This window comes from Macadamia integrifolia, chromosome 10, assembly GCF_013358625.1.
Source record: "Macadamia integrifolia cultivar HAES 741 chromosome 10, SCU_Mint_v3, whole genome shotgun sequence".
Lineage (NCBI taxonomy): Eukaryota > Viridiplantae > Streptophyta > Magnoliopsida > Proteales > Proteaceae > Macadamia > Macadamia integrifolia.
The window spans coordinates 17,137,965-17,151,972 of NC_056566.1; the positions used below are offsets into that span (position 1 = coordinate 17,137,965).

Sequence of the window (14,008 nt, forward strand, 5' to 3'; positions counted from 1 at the left end):
ATCCAGTCCTCTAGATCCCCTTTTCACCAAACCCAAAACAAGCCTAGAGGCAAACAAATGAAATTTTGTGTCGAGTGCTTCAGGAGAGTATTTTCCTGGAAGCAGAAACAGCATAAGGCCATGTCTCAACTCCATTGCCCTCTAATTAACTCTTGAAGACATTTGGGCTGAGAATTAGTCAAGATTTGTGGTAACCTGCATCAACAGCCGTGTGCTTCTCTTTCATCACATCGATTGCAGGGGAAGAGATCCATCCAGATTTCTCAAACTTGTAGGTACAGGAACCGAGGTATGACAGATCCAGTGGGTATTGGAACCAACTTCAACCACTCAGGGCAGAAGCCCTTCAAGGTCAACACATGGAAGAATGGCTGCTAGCTCACAATAACTCCTGGTTGATTTAAGATTTCATAGTGCAGGAATCAAGTGAAGCCACAAGAAAATTGAATTTCACTTGGGTTCTACACTTCTACCTAAACAAGCACAAGACAGTGGCATCAACTAGCATCATAACACAAGCATTGAAATTATGGAACGTTTGATTCGTTTCGTTTCCTAACCACGCAAGTGCAGTAAGAGTGGATAGAAAAATTCATTATAAGGAGGATCAAAATTCTTAAACATATCAAAATGAAAGAATACAGGAAGTTAAGAAAGAAAGGATTGTTTCCCCAGTCGGCAACTGAGTTGTCAAGGATAACGTAATTATGCAGTCCTCCACACCCCCCACATTCAGAAGAAAGCTCCAACACTTCTATTAATTTCCCACTTCTATGGCAGAAGGCACATTGAACAGATCTCCATTGAATGAAATGGCTGGGGATAGAGATAAATACAGATCAAGTGAGTTCATAACATTCTTCTCCATTCTGAATCCAAGCACAGGCCTATCATCTCGCACTCCTAGCCATCTCATCAACATCCAATTCAACTTCTAACACTGGTGAATCCTTTCGCATACTGAAATCACTGGTATAGAACAACAGATAAGCAACACAAACTTCAGCATAGTCACCAAATTACAATAAATAAATATGCAAGATGGAAAATGGATCATGATATTTGTTAATCTGGTTTGGATAGCTCACCTGTTTTGAACAGGGCCGTGATCAACAGCTGTTCGCATAGCATATATGACTCTTCCAACAATGTTTGTCATAGGAACAGGGCCAAATGCCCGACTGTCCTTGGCTTCCTGTCCAAAATAAGTTTTAGGTCAAAAGGCCATCAAGACCTCACTAAAGATTAAATGAATCCACCGCATACATATTCTTAAAACAATAATTGACCCTGAAGGTGGATGAGGTACGTACAACTAAATATAGAAACCTAACAATGCAAACAATGAAAGTTGATATGGACCCATTTATCAAAATAAAAATAAATGATATGGGCTGCAGAATTTGAAGTTGTTTTTAAAGAAGGTGATACTGAGATACTAATGGAGGGTAACATTAACAAAGTAGCTTCATGTCAGTAATATGGACATAAGATCAAGAGGTCAGTGATCTGATTTTGAAGATTCTAGACAGCTGTAGTGTGCAAAGCTAATGATTATTTATTTAAAGCAATTATAACCATTACAAAAAGAGTATTATTTCATTGTTTTTGGCAGCACGAGGAAAGGTTTCACCTTTAGTTTGATGGCTGCTTCCCTAGGGACCCTGGCTGGCATAGAATGAAGACATTACTCGAATAATACTGCTTCCATCTTCTGCTCTTCTTAACATTAACATCTATTTCTTTGAGGTATGATTTAAAATATTTTTTTTTATTTGAATTATGGGTGTATAAATTATAATATTACAGTTCAGAATACTACCATGAGAAATTTCATGTGAAATTTTGTCAAGTTTACCATGAGATAAATACAGAAATAATTATCCAAAAATCACAGATGAAAATCAAATTTGTTAAATAAAAATTATAAATTAAAGACTGGATGTTAAAACATATCAAGGATAAAAGGGAATGGCAATCCTGTTCACATTACTACTAGCCACATCTACATTTTAGCATCTCATATGCATTGTGGTAGGATAGACCACCAAATAGGAACTACTTCCTAGGAGACTGTTGGGCTCACCAGCAGGTAGTGTTGTCATTGTTGTCAGCACATCGAGTCAGCAGTGTCAGTGAGACGGTTGTGTGGAGTATACAATGCCGTGAGTAGTAGCAGACAGTGTCAGAGCAGTGGAACATCAGTGAGATGGCTTGAGGATTATTCAGCGGGGCTGGAAGACCGCAGAAGCTATTTAGATGTTGCAATCATCATGGATGTTATGAGCATCTGTATGAGGAAGTCTGAAGATGAGCTGGACTGTCATCTTGGCTGTGAGAAGAACCTTAATGAGAGTATTGAGTTGTCTTTGATGGAGAATTAGTGGACACTCCAAACTAAAAGACCCTAGATCTATGAGTAATCTTCGCAATGCCACAAGAATCGTGTCAATCTGAGTTTGAACGAGGAAGTTACAATCTCGAACGCAATTGCCACGCATGGTGCCAAGAATCTTATTTCTGCACAAAATGTGACGTTATGGGAGTTTCGAGCTGACCTTCACGTGGAATTTGTGGAAGCTCAAAACAAAATAATTGTAGATCTTTGAATCCTCTTTCCAATGGCACTGGAATCAGATAAATCTGACATCAGGGAGTGGGATATTGAAATTTTTTCATCGATGAGCAGAGTGGTAGAAGGTCAAACACGGAAAAATTTCCAAATCGACAAGATCTCATTGGGTCCACCCTTCTAACCACCTTTGACCTATTATATAAACTCTTGGGAGGTTTAATGAGATGGAGAACTCCTATTTTGAGCCTTTAATAGAGGAGAAAAGAGGAGAGAGAGCTCCACGAGGTGGACCCTAGATACCCAAGCTTCATGCTCCATCGATGGCTTCAAGCCTTTGTGTGAAGTTTCAATGGAAGCTTTCAAGAAGACATCTCAAGGGGTTTGAGAAGAAGAAGAAGAAGAGAAAGAAAAGGATAAGGAAGAGGAGAACGTCATTGATTGGAGACATTTGATCTATAGCATCTCCGGTGGTTACCTAGCGGCAAAGATAACCCATTTGACAAATCCCCATGTAATGTATTCCACCGTAGCTTTGGTGTTTGTTTTATTGCCTGAGTCAATACTTGTAGACCATTGGGTGGGAATTGTATTTTCTATGAGCTTGTAATTGGGGCATTTTATACAACCCTGTCATTATTCTATTACGAGCTATCAAGTGGGTGCTTGATAGTTGCGGGTCAGTGCTCCGTGTAGTGGGTGCTATACACAAAGCTAGGGTTCGGTGCTCTAGTGTCGTGGGTGCGACATAAACATATATTGTGCATTATACCAAGGACAGATTTGGGTTGTAGCCCAAGCGGGCATTTGCACCATGGGTGTAGGCACACTGTCGAACCATGTATTCTCCCATCTTGCAGTGTGTACTAGTATTTTGCATGTTATATTATCTGTTGCAGGATGGTTTGAGGAGGATGGGATTAATGATGTGTGGCTGGTGATAGCCGTATGTGTTTGTTGCAAGTGGTGTGTTTGTGATTGTGTGACAGCATTGTGGATGTGTGATTGAGTGTCAATGACACCAACAAATAAGTTGAGCAAACGAGCAAGTTGGGTTCGAGTTTTCAGACACCACTGATTCACCCCCCCCCCTCAGTGGCCATATGGGACCAACAGAGGCAACCAAGGAAAATCAATGAGATTGGATGGCACTGGCCCATCTGGCCAGGAGAGAAAACCCAAACTTTCAAGAACATGTTTACACTATCAGAAGGGTTAGGGGAAACTAAATGGAAGAGAACATCCCATTCAATTGGTTTCTGGTCCCATAGCTCTCCTTGGGCAGAGATCCCCTAAATATGGTATCCAATCTTCTCAGAGGATTGCTGCATGTCAACATTTCCATATATTCAAATCTTGATGCTAGAGGATGTCTGAGTGCCTAGACTCTATATTGCCCCTTTAACATACCTTCAACATAACTATTACCAGAAAACTGAAATTTCTGATTTCACCTAATGAAAATCCAAACGATGCATAAACGTGTAAATTTGGTGGACATGAGATGCTCAATTGATCCCAAAACCAATACCGTTAAGAACCACCTAATAAGAAAATGCCATATACCTTGGGCTTCAAAGCCTCATTGTCAGAAAGTACCCAACACTCATCCTTCTCAAGAACAAAAGGCTCATCTTTCTCATCAGTAGACACCATCTCATATCCTTCGATAGCAGCTAACCTTCTAACCATATAATTATCTGGATTTTCAAGGTCCTTTAAGACAACCACATCTCCAACAAAAACACGCCTAGCATAGAAATTAAATATGCAGTCAGAAAACTGTGCAAAATGAATCCAAGAAGCAAATACAAAGAGCACTTAAAATAACCATCAAGGATTTAAAATGCTGTAATAATTAACTACATCCTTGTTTAACAGAAATCCATTAAACTCAATGCACAAGTTTACATACACTTGATGAATCCAAGAAGCAAATACAAAGAGCATTTAAGAGTCTCAAATAACCATCAAGGATTTATAATGTTGTAATAATTAACTACATCCTTGTTTAACAGAAATCCATTAAACTCAATGCACAAGTTTACATACACTTGAAACCAAGACACAAGATATCATCAGTGTACATCTCCTTTAGAAGTTCATATATACTTGCATCCTCATATTTTCTTTGATAGATTGATTCCTCATATTAAGTTATGAACGACGTGATTTTATTTTTCAGCAGCACAACGGCTCTATGAGGACCATGCAGATGACACCTAACTGACTGCCTAATCATCAATCAAACAAGTAAGCTGAAGCATCAGCCATCAGCAACCAACTCTCCCATATGCATTTTCCCCAACTATTCTTTTTTTTTTCTTTTTTTCTTTTTGGTTGGGGGGACAGAAAATGGAGAAAAAGAGCGCAACAGCTACCATATCTAGTGCAGTTCAGGGTTCTAAAAATAATCTAGAAGCAACACTATGATTATAACCAGGATTTTTAGGAATTGAAAGATAGAACAATAAGAGAATTACACATATTTCCATACAACGGTCAGATCATCCAAAATTCAGGGCAAGTGTAGTAACAATTACGAGCTATCTAATGATTTATTAATCCAGAAAATCAGATGTTTAAAATTAGATGTAGCTAGCTTAGTTTTCAAACTGGATTCAAGATCTGAGAAAATATGAAAGATATGGATGATCAGATCTCAAATTCTAGTCTAGAATGATTCTAGCAGATCTCAGAAACTCAGATCTGTAGTTCAGAGTTCAGACATATAACCAGCGAGAAATACAGAACTATGGAATAGATTTTGAGGAGGCAGAGAAGAAGAGCGAGAATGTGATAGGATCAAGAGAAGAAGAAAAGTAGTGAATGGATATAACCTGGGTATGCAGGAACCAGATCCAGAAGAAACAACAGAAGAGAAAAGGAATCAGCCGGGAGAGAAGCCTTCACAAGTCACCACGTTTGCTACGCACAGCAGTGCCAAAACTCTTAAGAAAACTAATATTCTATTAATAAATCATGCCATGCAATATCATATGCTTTAAGCCCTTATTTGTTTGAGCTTATCGTGGACAATTTAACCAAAAACATTTAAGATGAGGTTCCATGGCGTATGCTTTTTGTTGATGATATTGTTTTGGTGGACAAGATAAAAGTTGGGATTAACGCTAAGCTAGAGCTATAGAGATCAACCTTGGAATCAAGAGGTTTTAAGCAAAGTAGAACGAAGACGGAGTATATGATGTGTAACTTTAGTCTCAGGACGATGGATAATGAAATGGTGAAGATTGAGGAGAGAGAGATACCGGAAAGTGATCATTTTAAACATCTGGGGTCAATCATAAATAAAGAAGGTGAAATAGAGGATGATGTTTTACAGAGGATAAAATGAGATAGATGAAGTGGAGAGGTGCATCCAGGGTGTTTTGTGACCCGTGCATTCCTTTAAAGCTTAAAGGAAAGTTCTATAAGACAGTCGTCGGCGATGATGTACAGGGAAAAATGTTGGGCAGCTAAGAAGTGTCATATCAAAAAGCTATATGTAGCAGAGATGAGGATCTGAGATGGATGTGCAACAAAACTAGGAAGGATAAAGTAAGAAATGATCATATTAGGCTGATTTGGGAGTAGCCCTGATTTATAATAATCCCCATGAAAGCCGTTTGAGATGACATGGCCATGTTCAACGGGAGCAAGAGGATGCTCAAGTAAGGAGGAGTGATCTGATTCAGATTGAATGAGCTAATAGAGGTAGGGGCAGACCTAAGATGACCATAGGAGAAGTAATGAGGAGGTGAGTTTTACCAATTTGTTGTGTTTCCCTTTTGCATCTCTTCTTCTTTTGTTGTATTTGATCGGATCCATGTAGTCGACCCCATTTAGTTGGAATAAGGCTAAGTTGTTGTTGTTGCCATACGATTGGGGAGGGTGACGTAGTACATATATATAAGATTTTAAAATTCCAGACTTGTCAAATGTTGTTAAAGAAGCCTGGCTTATGCCTATCCAAGCTTTCTCAACTCCCCTTATGGCCTTATCCAGGAAGCTCAGAAATGTCAAAGAAGCTTTAAAGCTTTGGAATACTAACACTTTTGGGAACATCTCGTCTCTTGTTGCTGATTGCAAGAATCGTTGTCCTCCATCCAGATTCAGCTTCAATCCGATCACCTGAACTCCTCCCTGGTTGAGGAAGAGAAATCTGAATCTGCAAATCTTTCACCTCTTTTGGCTCAGGAAGAAAGCTTCTTAAGGCAAAAGGCTAGAATCAATCAGCTGGAATTAGGGGATTCCAACTCTTCTTATTTCCATTGATCCCTGAAGGCCAAAAACAACTTCAACTCCATCCCCATGCTAACAACTCCTAATGGCTCACAAGTCTTCAAAGTTGACGAGATAAAAGATGTTTTTGCCAACCATGTCCAGCTTTTGTCCAATCCAGATGCTTCCCCGGCCTTTTGCTCATCCCTGAGGGGCTTATCAAAAAATTTGTTCCTGACAATGTTGCTCCGATGCTCTGAGCCATCCCCTCTAATGAAGAGATTACTGCTGCTATCCTCTCCCACAAAGCCAGCAAAGCTCCGGGGCCTAATGGGTTCAGTATGGGTTTTTCACCTCAGCTTGGGATACCATCAAAGAGGATCTAATCAAAGATATTAAGAGCTTCTTTTTCAACCCTAGTCAGATCAAGAGTATCAGCCATATATTCCATTGCCTCATGCCAAGAAGAAGGGTACTGACACAATGAATGATTTCTGGCCGATTACCCTCTGCAATCTTCTGTACAAGTTTATTGCCAAGATCCTTGCCAATCGGATAAAGACTCTCATCGACTCTCTTGTTAGTGACAACCAGTATGCCTTCATCCCTGGAAAAAGCATTGGAGACAACATTCTTCTCTGTCATGAAATCATTAAAGGATTTGACAAAAAGTCCCATCCCCCGGCAGCTCTTATGAAAATTGGCATCCACAAGGCCTTTGACTCCTTGAAATGGGACTACATTGTTTCAGTTCTCAACAAGATGGGTGATGCGGATCCGGATTCCAAAGACTGAAATCGGATCGCTTAGGGCCGACAAAAATGACTAAAAATCTCAAATTTAATGGTTGAAGGGTATTCTTGTAATTTCAGGCACAATTCTAGCACTTTAAAGAGATGAAAATAGATAATAGGGTCAAACTGAGATAGAAATTAAAAGAGGGGTATTCTGGAATTAGTAAAGGAATGAGGAAATATTAGAACAAAAGTTTAAGAAAAGCGGGGGTTAATTGTAAATAGAACAAACTAGGTTACTTAAGAATAAAAGATAAGTCATCTTCTACCTTAGGTCACGTTAGGGAGCAAAAAAAACCAGCGGTTTGGAGAAGTTTCAGATCGAAGGAGCTCCTTCAACAAGTCTCGGTTTGGGCTGACCTTCCAAACGAAGGCTACCAACCCTGTGGCCTCTTGATTCCGGCAGACAAGTATCTCAAACCAGCAATCGACGAGGAGCAACTGTACCTGCAAGTTAGATCTGGCGGTGCCTACTGTTCCAGATCTGGTTGAGAAGTAATGGTTCCCAAATCAGCAGGGCTCTCTACCTCAGATTCAGATGTCTGAATCGCTTTATGGCTTCCAACTACTACTCCAAGTTTCAAGCCAACAGCCTTGGGTATGAAGGAGATCGACTCACTTTTTGTGGGCTGCAACTATTGCCCAGAACAGGGGAAGAGAAAACCAGAAAAAATAGAGATGAAGAAAAAGAAGAAATAAAGAGGAAATAGGAGAAGGGAAAAGAAGAGATTAAAAGATTTCAGAGAGGGAGGAAGAGGGATCGGCAGTCATAGATTCAAACCCAAATTCTTCAATTTCATTCAATTATTCAAAAAAACTCTCTATTACTATTGTATTACATGGCTTATAAAAGATAACCAAAGCAATAAAATTGGAAGTTCACTCAAATGGAAACTAAACTAATTGGAAACTGGAAATAAGAATTCAATCTAAATAAAATACTACCAAACTAATTTCTAACTGAAAAAAAGGAAAGTAAATCAAAATATATTTCTAAACCAAAAAAGATTCCTTCCATCGCCCAACTGCATCAATGGGCTTCCCTCCTGTCTTTACCTACCGGATTTTCCCCTGTATTCCCTTCCCCAAATTCTTAGTTCTGGTCAATGGAAGCTCGGCAAGGTATTTCTCTTCTTCTACAGGTATTCGGCAGGGATGTCCTCTTTCCCCTTACATCCTTTGTCTAGCTATGGATGTTCTTTCTCATAGCTTGCAATCTGCCTCGGATCAGAGCTCCATCACTCCCATCCCTAAATGCAAGGCCATTAGGCTTACCGATCTTGCTTTTGTTAATGATTCGATTATCTTCTCCCGAGTTGATGAATCATCCTTAGACACTATTATTCCTTCGGAAAGGGTGCAAGTCTTCTAGATTCCTTTGTCCTCTTAGTTGGGCTGCTATTTGTCTCCCCAAAAAAGAAGGGGGCATGGGTTTGAGATGGGTCAAGGATGTCAATGCTGTAGAGACTTTCAAGCTTATTTGGAAGGTGGTCAGCGAGAAGAAAAGCATTTGGGTTGATTGGGTGCATTCGCATCTCCTCAGGCTTGGAACTTATTAGTCTGTCCGCACTCCATCCAATGCCTCCTGGGTGTGGCACAAGATAATTTCCTTGAGACCTATTGCTTCCAAAGTCATTTCCTCTCGTATTGGGGATGGAACCTCCACCTACCTATGGCTTGACCCTTGGCACCCAAAAGGGCTCCTCTCTCATGTTCTCAATGCCAAAGGTATCTATAATTCTGGGCTTCCAAGGCATACTATGGTTGCTGACATCATTTTCTCTGGTTCTTGGGCCCCCCTGCCCCTACCTCTAATCAGATAGCTAAAATTTGGAACTCTCTACATCATCCCCAATCCGGGTCCTAGGAGGATTGATGCTATTCTTTGGAACCATGCCCCAGATAACCTATTCAGTGCAAAGTCTGCTTGGGACTTTATCAGATCTGATGGCCCCCCTCCCCCTGGCACAAGCTCATTTGATTCAAGTATCACATCCCTCGGCAAAGCATCACCGCCTGGGGAGTCTTTATGAATTGCCTCCCCAAGCAAGCCTTCCTTATACAAAGGAGGATCCACGTCTGCCCTTTATGTTATCTCTGTGGTTCCTGAAGACATTGATCATCTCTTTTTTGCTTGCCCTGTCTCCTCTATTTGAAAGTATGTTCTATCCAAATGTTGGCCTGTTAACCGAAAAATTCTACCTCTTAAAAGGGAGTGGATCTGGATGGATATGACATTTCAAGGGAAGACCATTTGCGACTATGTAGGAAAACTTGCCTTCTGCGCAACCATAAATCAAATATGAAAGGAGAGAAATCATATGAAATGGACCTCCAACTCTCGGCCCTTAGGAAAGATTTGGAATTCCATCTTCTTTGATGTCAAAGCAAGGACCTCAAAAGTTTCTTCCAATTGTTCCCCTACCCTAAGAAATTATCACATTGTTGCTTCCTGGGAGCTTTCAAGCTCTATAATCAGGAATCATGACTCACCCTTAGTGTTGTCTTGTTTTCTTTTCCTTCTCTCCCACCCCCCCCCCTTTTTTGGGGTTGTATATGTTATTCTCCTTTGGTAATGAATGATTTATTCACCCAACATAAGGTTTTAAAATTCCTAAACTGACTCTAAAAAGGACTCCGATACACTCTCTCACAGCCTTGACTTAATAGACTCAAAATAGAACTCTTAAGACAGCTATTAAGTTTCCTAATCTAACTCAAAACTCCTTTTTAACTTAGCAAATCACTATTATTATTCCCACCCATCTGCAGACCTAACTCAGCCTTACCCCAACTTATGGATCCTTGCAAACACAAAAGTAAAAGTGAGAGTAAAAGGCAAAAAAGCACAACCCAGCAACTCAGGAAAATCTCAGCTAAAATAAGACTTAAACCCCTACACATGGGCTAATAAATAAGACCCATAACAACCAACAATCCACCCAAGACCCCAAATAAAATATTCCTAATGCCCAATCAGACCTATGTGACAGCATCGATTTCCTCTGCCACTACCAAACTAGAGGAGGAGAAAGAATTGCAGCAGCCAATGTCTCTGCTGCCACCATTTGTTCTTCTCCCTTCTCCTTTCTCTGTCAGCTATATCTGCTCCTCATCCCCCTTCATCTTCTCCTCCTCCTCCTCCTCAAGGGTCCTCAAGGAGCTGTCCGGGAAAGGGGTTTTATCTGAATAGCGTATGGTGAGGGAGTTGGATCAGGTAGTTGAGTTGTGGTGGTAGTTATTTTGTTTTCATGTCGCAGAGTGGCAGTTTTCTTGGGGGGTGTGAAGCAGGTGTGAGGTTGGGAAGCTGCTGTTTCCTGGAAACAATTGAAAAGGAAGTGGCTTGAAGTTGTGAAAAAGGACCTAAAGGCCCCACACCAAACAGCACAAGGAGTATTGGGCATACTCAAACCTACTAGTTAAGGTTATATTATAATGCTGATGACAATGAGATCAAATATGCAAAGACACTGCAAAGTTCCTAACTAAGCTAGAGTCTATTCCACATGGTAAAGATAATTAGACGCATTAGAATCTGACAAAACTGAGAAGCATTCCAGTTCAGGACAGAGGCTATCTCACAATTTACTAGATTTATAATAATAAAAAAGAACCATGTTAAATATTTATTTCAAACATGATACAGAGACTACAACATGCCTACTTGTCACTTGCAATGAAACAAGATACTGACAATGGGCGTCTGATACTGAATATGCCTTGGCTAGCTTTCTAATTTCTGGCTGTGCTTCAGTCATTTTCTGCCACGTGTATGTTCTGTGAATGGCAACAAAATAAACTATATGCTACCAAATGTTGCCACAGAGAATTCTCAACATTAGAAAATTCACTAAATTTGGTATATCTAAATAATAGAATGTTGAGTGTGTGGGGAACTCATTGGTAGGACACACAACTTGTCCTGGGGTGGACAGACAAAGAGTTGTATATGGATATATACGTTTTGCTTCACCTTCTTTTTTTTTAACCCCGAATATTATCTGGGACCCGGAATAGCCCCCTAGTTTTGCTTCACTAACTTTCATAACTGTATCCATATCTGGGCATCTTATAATTTCAGTACAATAATAATTGAGCTTCCTTTAGTTCCTGTTAACTCATGAAAAGAATATTTTCCAACAAAAATCCATTACACACCTAGAAAATTGTTACGAGTAGGTAGGGAAAAGCATAAAATGGAAGAAGCTCAATTTTGAGGATATGTTTACCCAAGGAGTTTGTTTCCATAAAATACTTCATGTGCTAAAACCTTCATTATTTGAGATGGTTCACATTTTAAAACAATATAAAAATTGTGTCAAAGTTGTTCTTGTTCACTGTTTGACTCGAACAAGCGTACAACAGCAACCATCAAAACAAACTCTGACTTGCCACAAACATAACTCATGCACAACTATCCTGGCCAGATACTTTGCTTGATTACAAATTGAAGGATCAAACCCTGTATCACAAAATTATAGTCCAAGAGATCATCTAAAAAAACAGCGACTACATTTCAGCAAAAATAGGTGTATTTTATAACAACATGAATTTCCTTGACAATGGATCTCTTCAAAACAATTTAAAGAACATATTGAATAAATAAAATTACGTGGGGTCTGTGGTTGGTAGTTTCCGAACAAGAAGAGCACCCCCTTGCTTCCCTATTGACGGAGCCATCTCTTCTCCCTTATTCCCATGCAAATACGTTAACTTGCCCTGAAATAAATTTTTCCAGATGGTGTCTCCTAAATCTCTGTCAGTTATTTGACCTATTTTATAGCTCTGCATCAAAATGAAGATCAGTGAGGCCACTCTTTATTGGAATAGATAAAAGAAAAACTTCCATTTTTATATTATGACTGAACAGAATCCAAAAGCATCATTTTTTTCAAACAGCATCAGTAGTATCAACTTATATTTGTAATGCATATAGCGAAGCAGAGTGATGAAAAAAATGTGAGAAAATGATCATATTCTTTGGATAAATCATCATATTTGTTCAGTGAGGATTGCCATGGTCGTTCTTGTATCCATATGATTAATCTCAAGCAGATGCATTGCTAAGTCAGGTAGCCATCACCTTCACAACGCTGCATATGTTCTCTCTCTCTCTCTCTCTCCCCCCCCCCCCCTTTTTCGGTTGGGTGTTTGAGACAGAAGCAACCAAGCACTGTATCATGAAAATGGAAGAATAAGCAAGGGTAGTGGCCCTAGTCGGTACTTACTAAAACAGAAAAACAAAAACAAATAAATAAAGGTACCCAAATTAAAAAACAAAATTGAAATTTGCAAGTCAGATAAATCCCAATACAACTCTAACAGTACTAGAAAATTCTGGTTGATGTTTGTACAGAAGAGGAAAGCTAAAGTCAGCGATACACAAAACCCAAGATATCCGTTCAAGCACTAAGTTGAGAAGTTAAATTTTTGGAGAATAACCAACAGCACGAATTGTATAAATTTGGATTTTTTTTTTTTTTCTTTCTTTCAAACCATGGAAGATGTATATTTTGTAATTCACAGAAGAACCAATAAAAATGCAAAAGGCCAACAAGATCCACCATGGGTACAGAGGAAGTTAATCGATCCAACAAATTCTATATGAAGAAACAGCAGTTCACATGAGCAGCAACAAATTACAGAAACCCGTTCAACACCACCGCCCAACCCATGAAAGGGGGAAAATCTTGTAATTAAGGCGTCCATGGATCAGGGGAATTGAAGAGGATTATAAAACCATAGAATTACATAGGTAGAGCAGAGAATCAAAACAGGCAATAATCAATCAAACACAAATACACAGAGAGATAAAGAGAGAGAGAGAAGTCGGACCTTCCAACTGAGAGATACAGAGTATTCAAACTTGTATGCTATGTAACGAAACCACGTCGACAGGGAAACCATCGCAAGCTCAGACTGTCACAATGAACAACGAAAAGCATTCCCTTAAGGCCTAAGCCCTCCTTCCCAATATCTCTTCCTCCCAGATCCTAATTAGTATTTACCACTATTAATATCGATATTGTATCGAAATCGGGTCTCGAGTCTCGACCTATACTAATCCGACTTTTAAAACCAACCTACCAAAAAATATAAAATAAAGCAATTTAACATAATAATATAATAGGGAGAGATATAGGTGTGCACACCTTGGTACCAAGTGTGCTGACGAGATTTTAACCATAGGATTTGAGAGAACCGTTAGATTAAGAGAAAAAGTCCAAAGCTTCAATCCACACCTGTTACACCTTATCTCTCCCCTAATTTTATCTCCACCTTCAGTAGCCACACCGAAATGTTGCCCCGTCGGTGTTCTCCCCTTTGCAATTGTTCTATCTTTCTCTCTCTGTCAAAACCAATCAAAGATTTCTCGTTGCCCTGCCGGTGCTCTAAGTTCTCTTTTTTTTTTTTTGTTTTT

At 39.5% G+C, this 14,008-nt stretch overlaps 1 protein-coding gene across 1 annotated transcript; it reads right to left on the reverse strand.

Annotated features, from left to right (window-relative positions):
- Positions 1–579: 579 nt before the first annotated feature.
- LOC122091840 lies at positions 580–13,598 on the reverse strand. Its single transcript, XM_042662012.1, has 5 exons — positions 13,423–13,598; positions 12,200–12,372; positions 4,139–4,322; positions 1,089–1,195; positions 580–969 (listed from the first exon to the last, which is right to left on the reverse strand). Exons 1-5 carry the CDS (start codon positions 13,492–13,494, stop codon positions 891–893), a joined length of 615 nt encoding a protein of 204 aa, XP_042517946.1. The 5' UTR covers positions 13,495–13,598; the 3' UTR covers positions 580–890.
- Between the last annotated feature and the right edge of the window lie 410 nt (positions 13,599–14,008).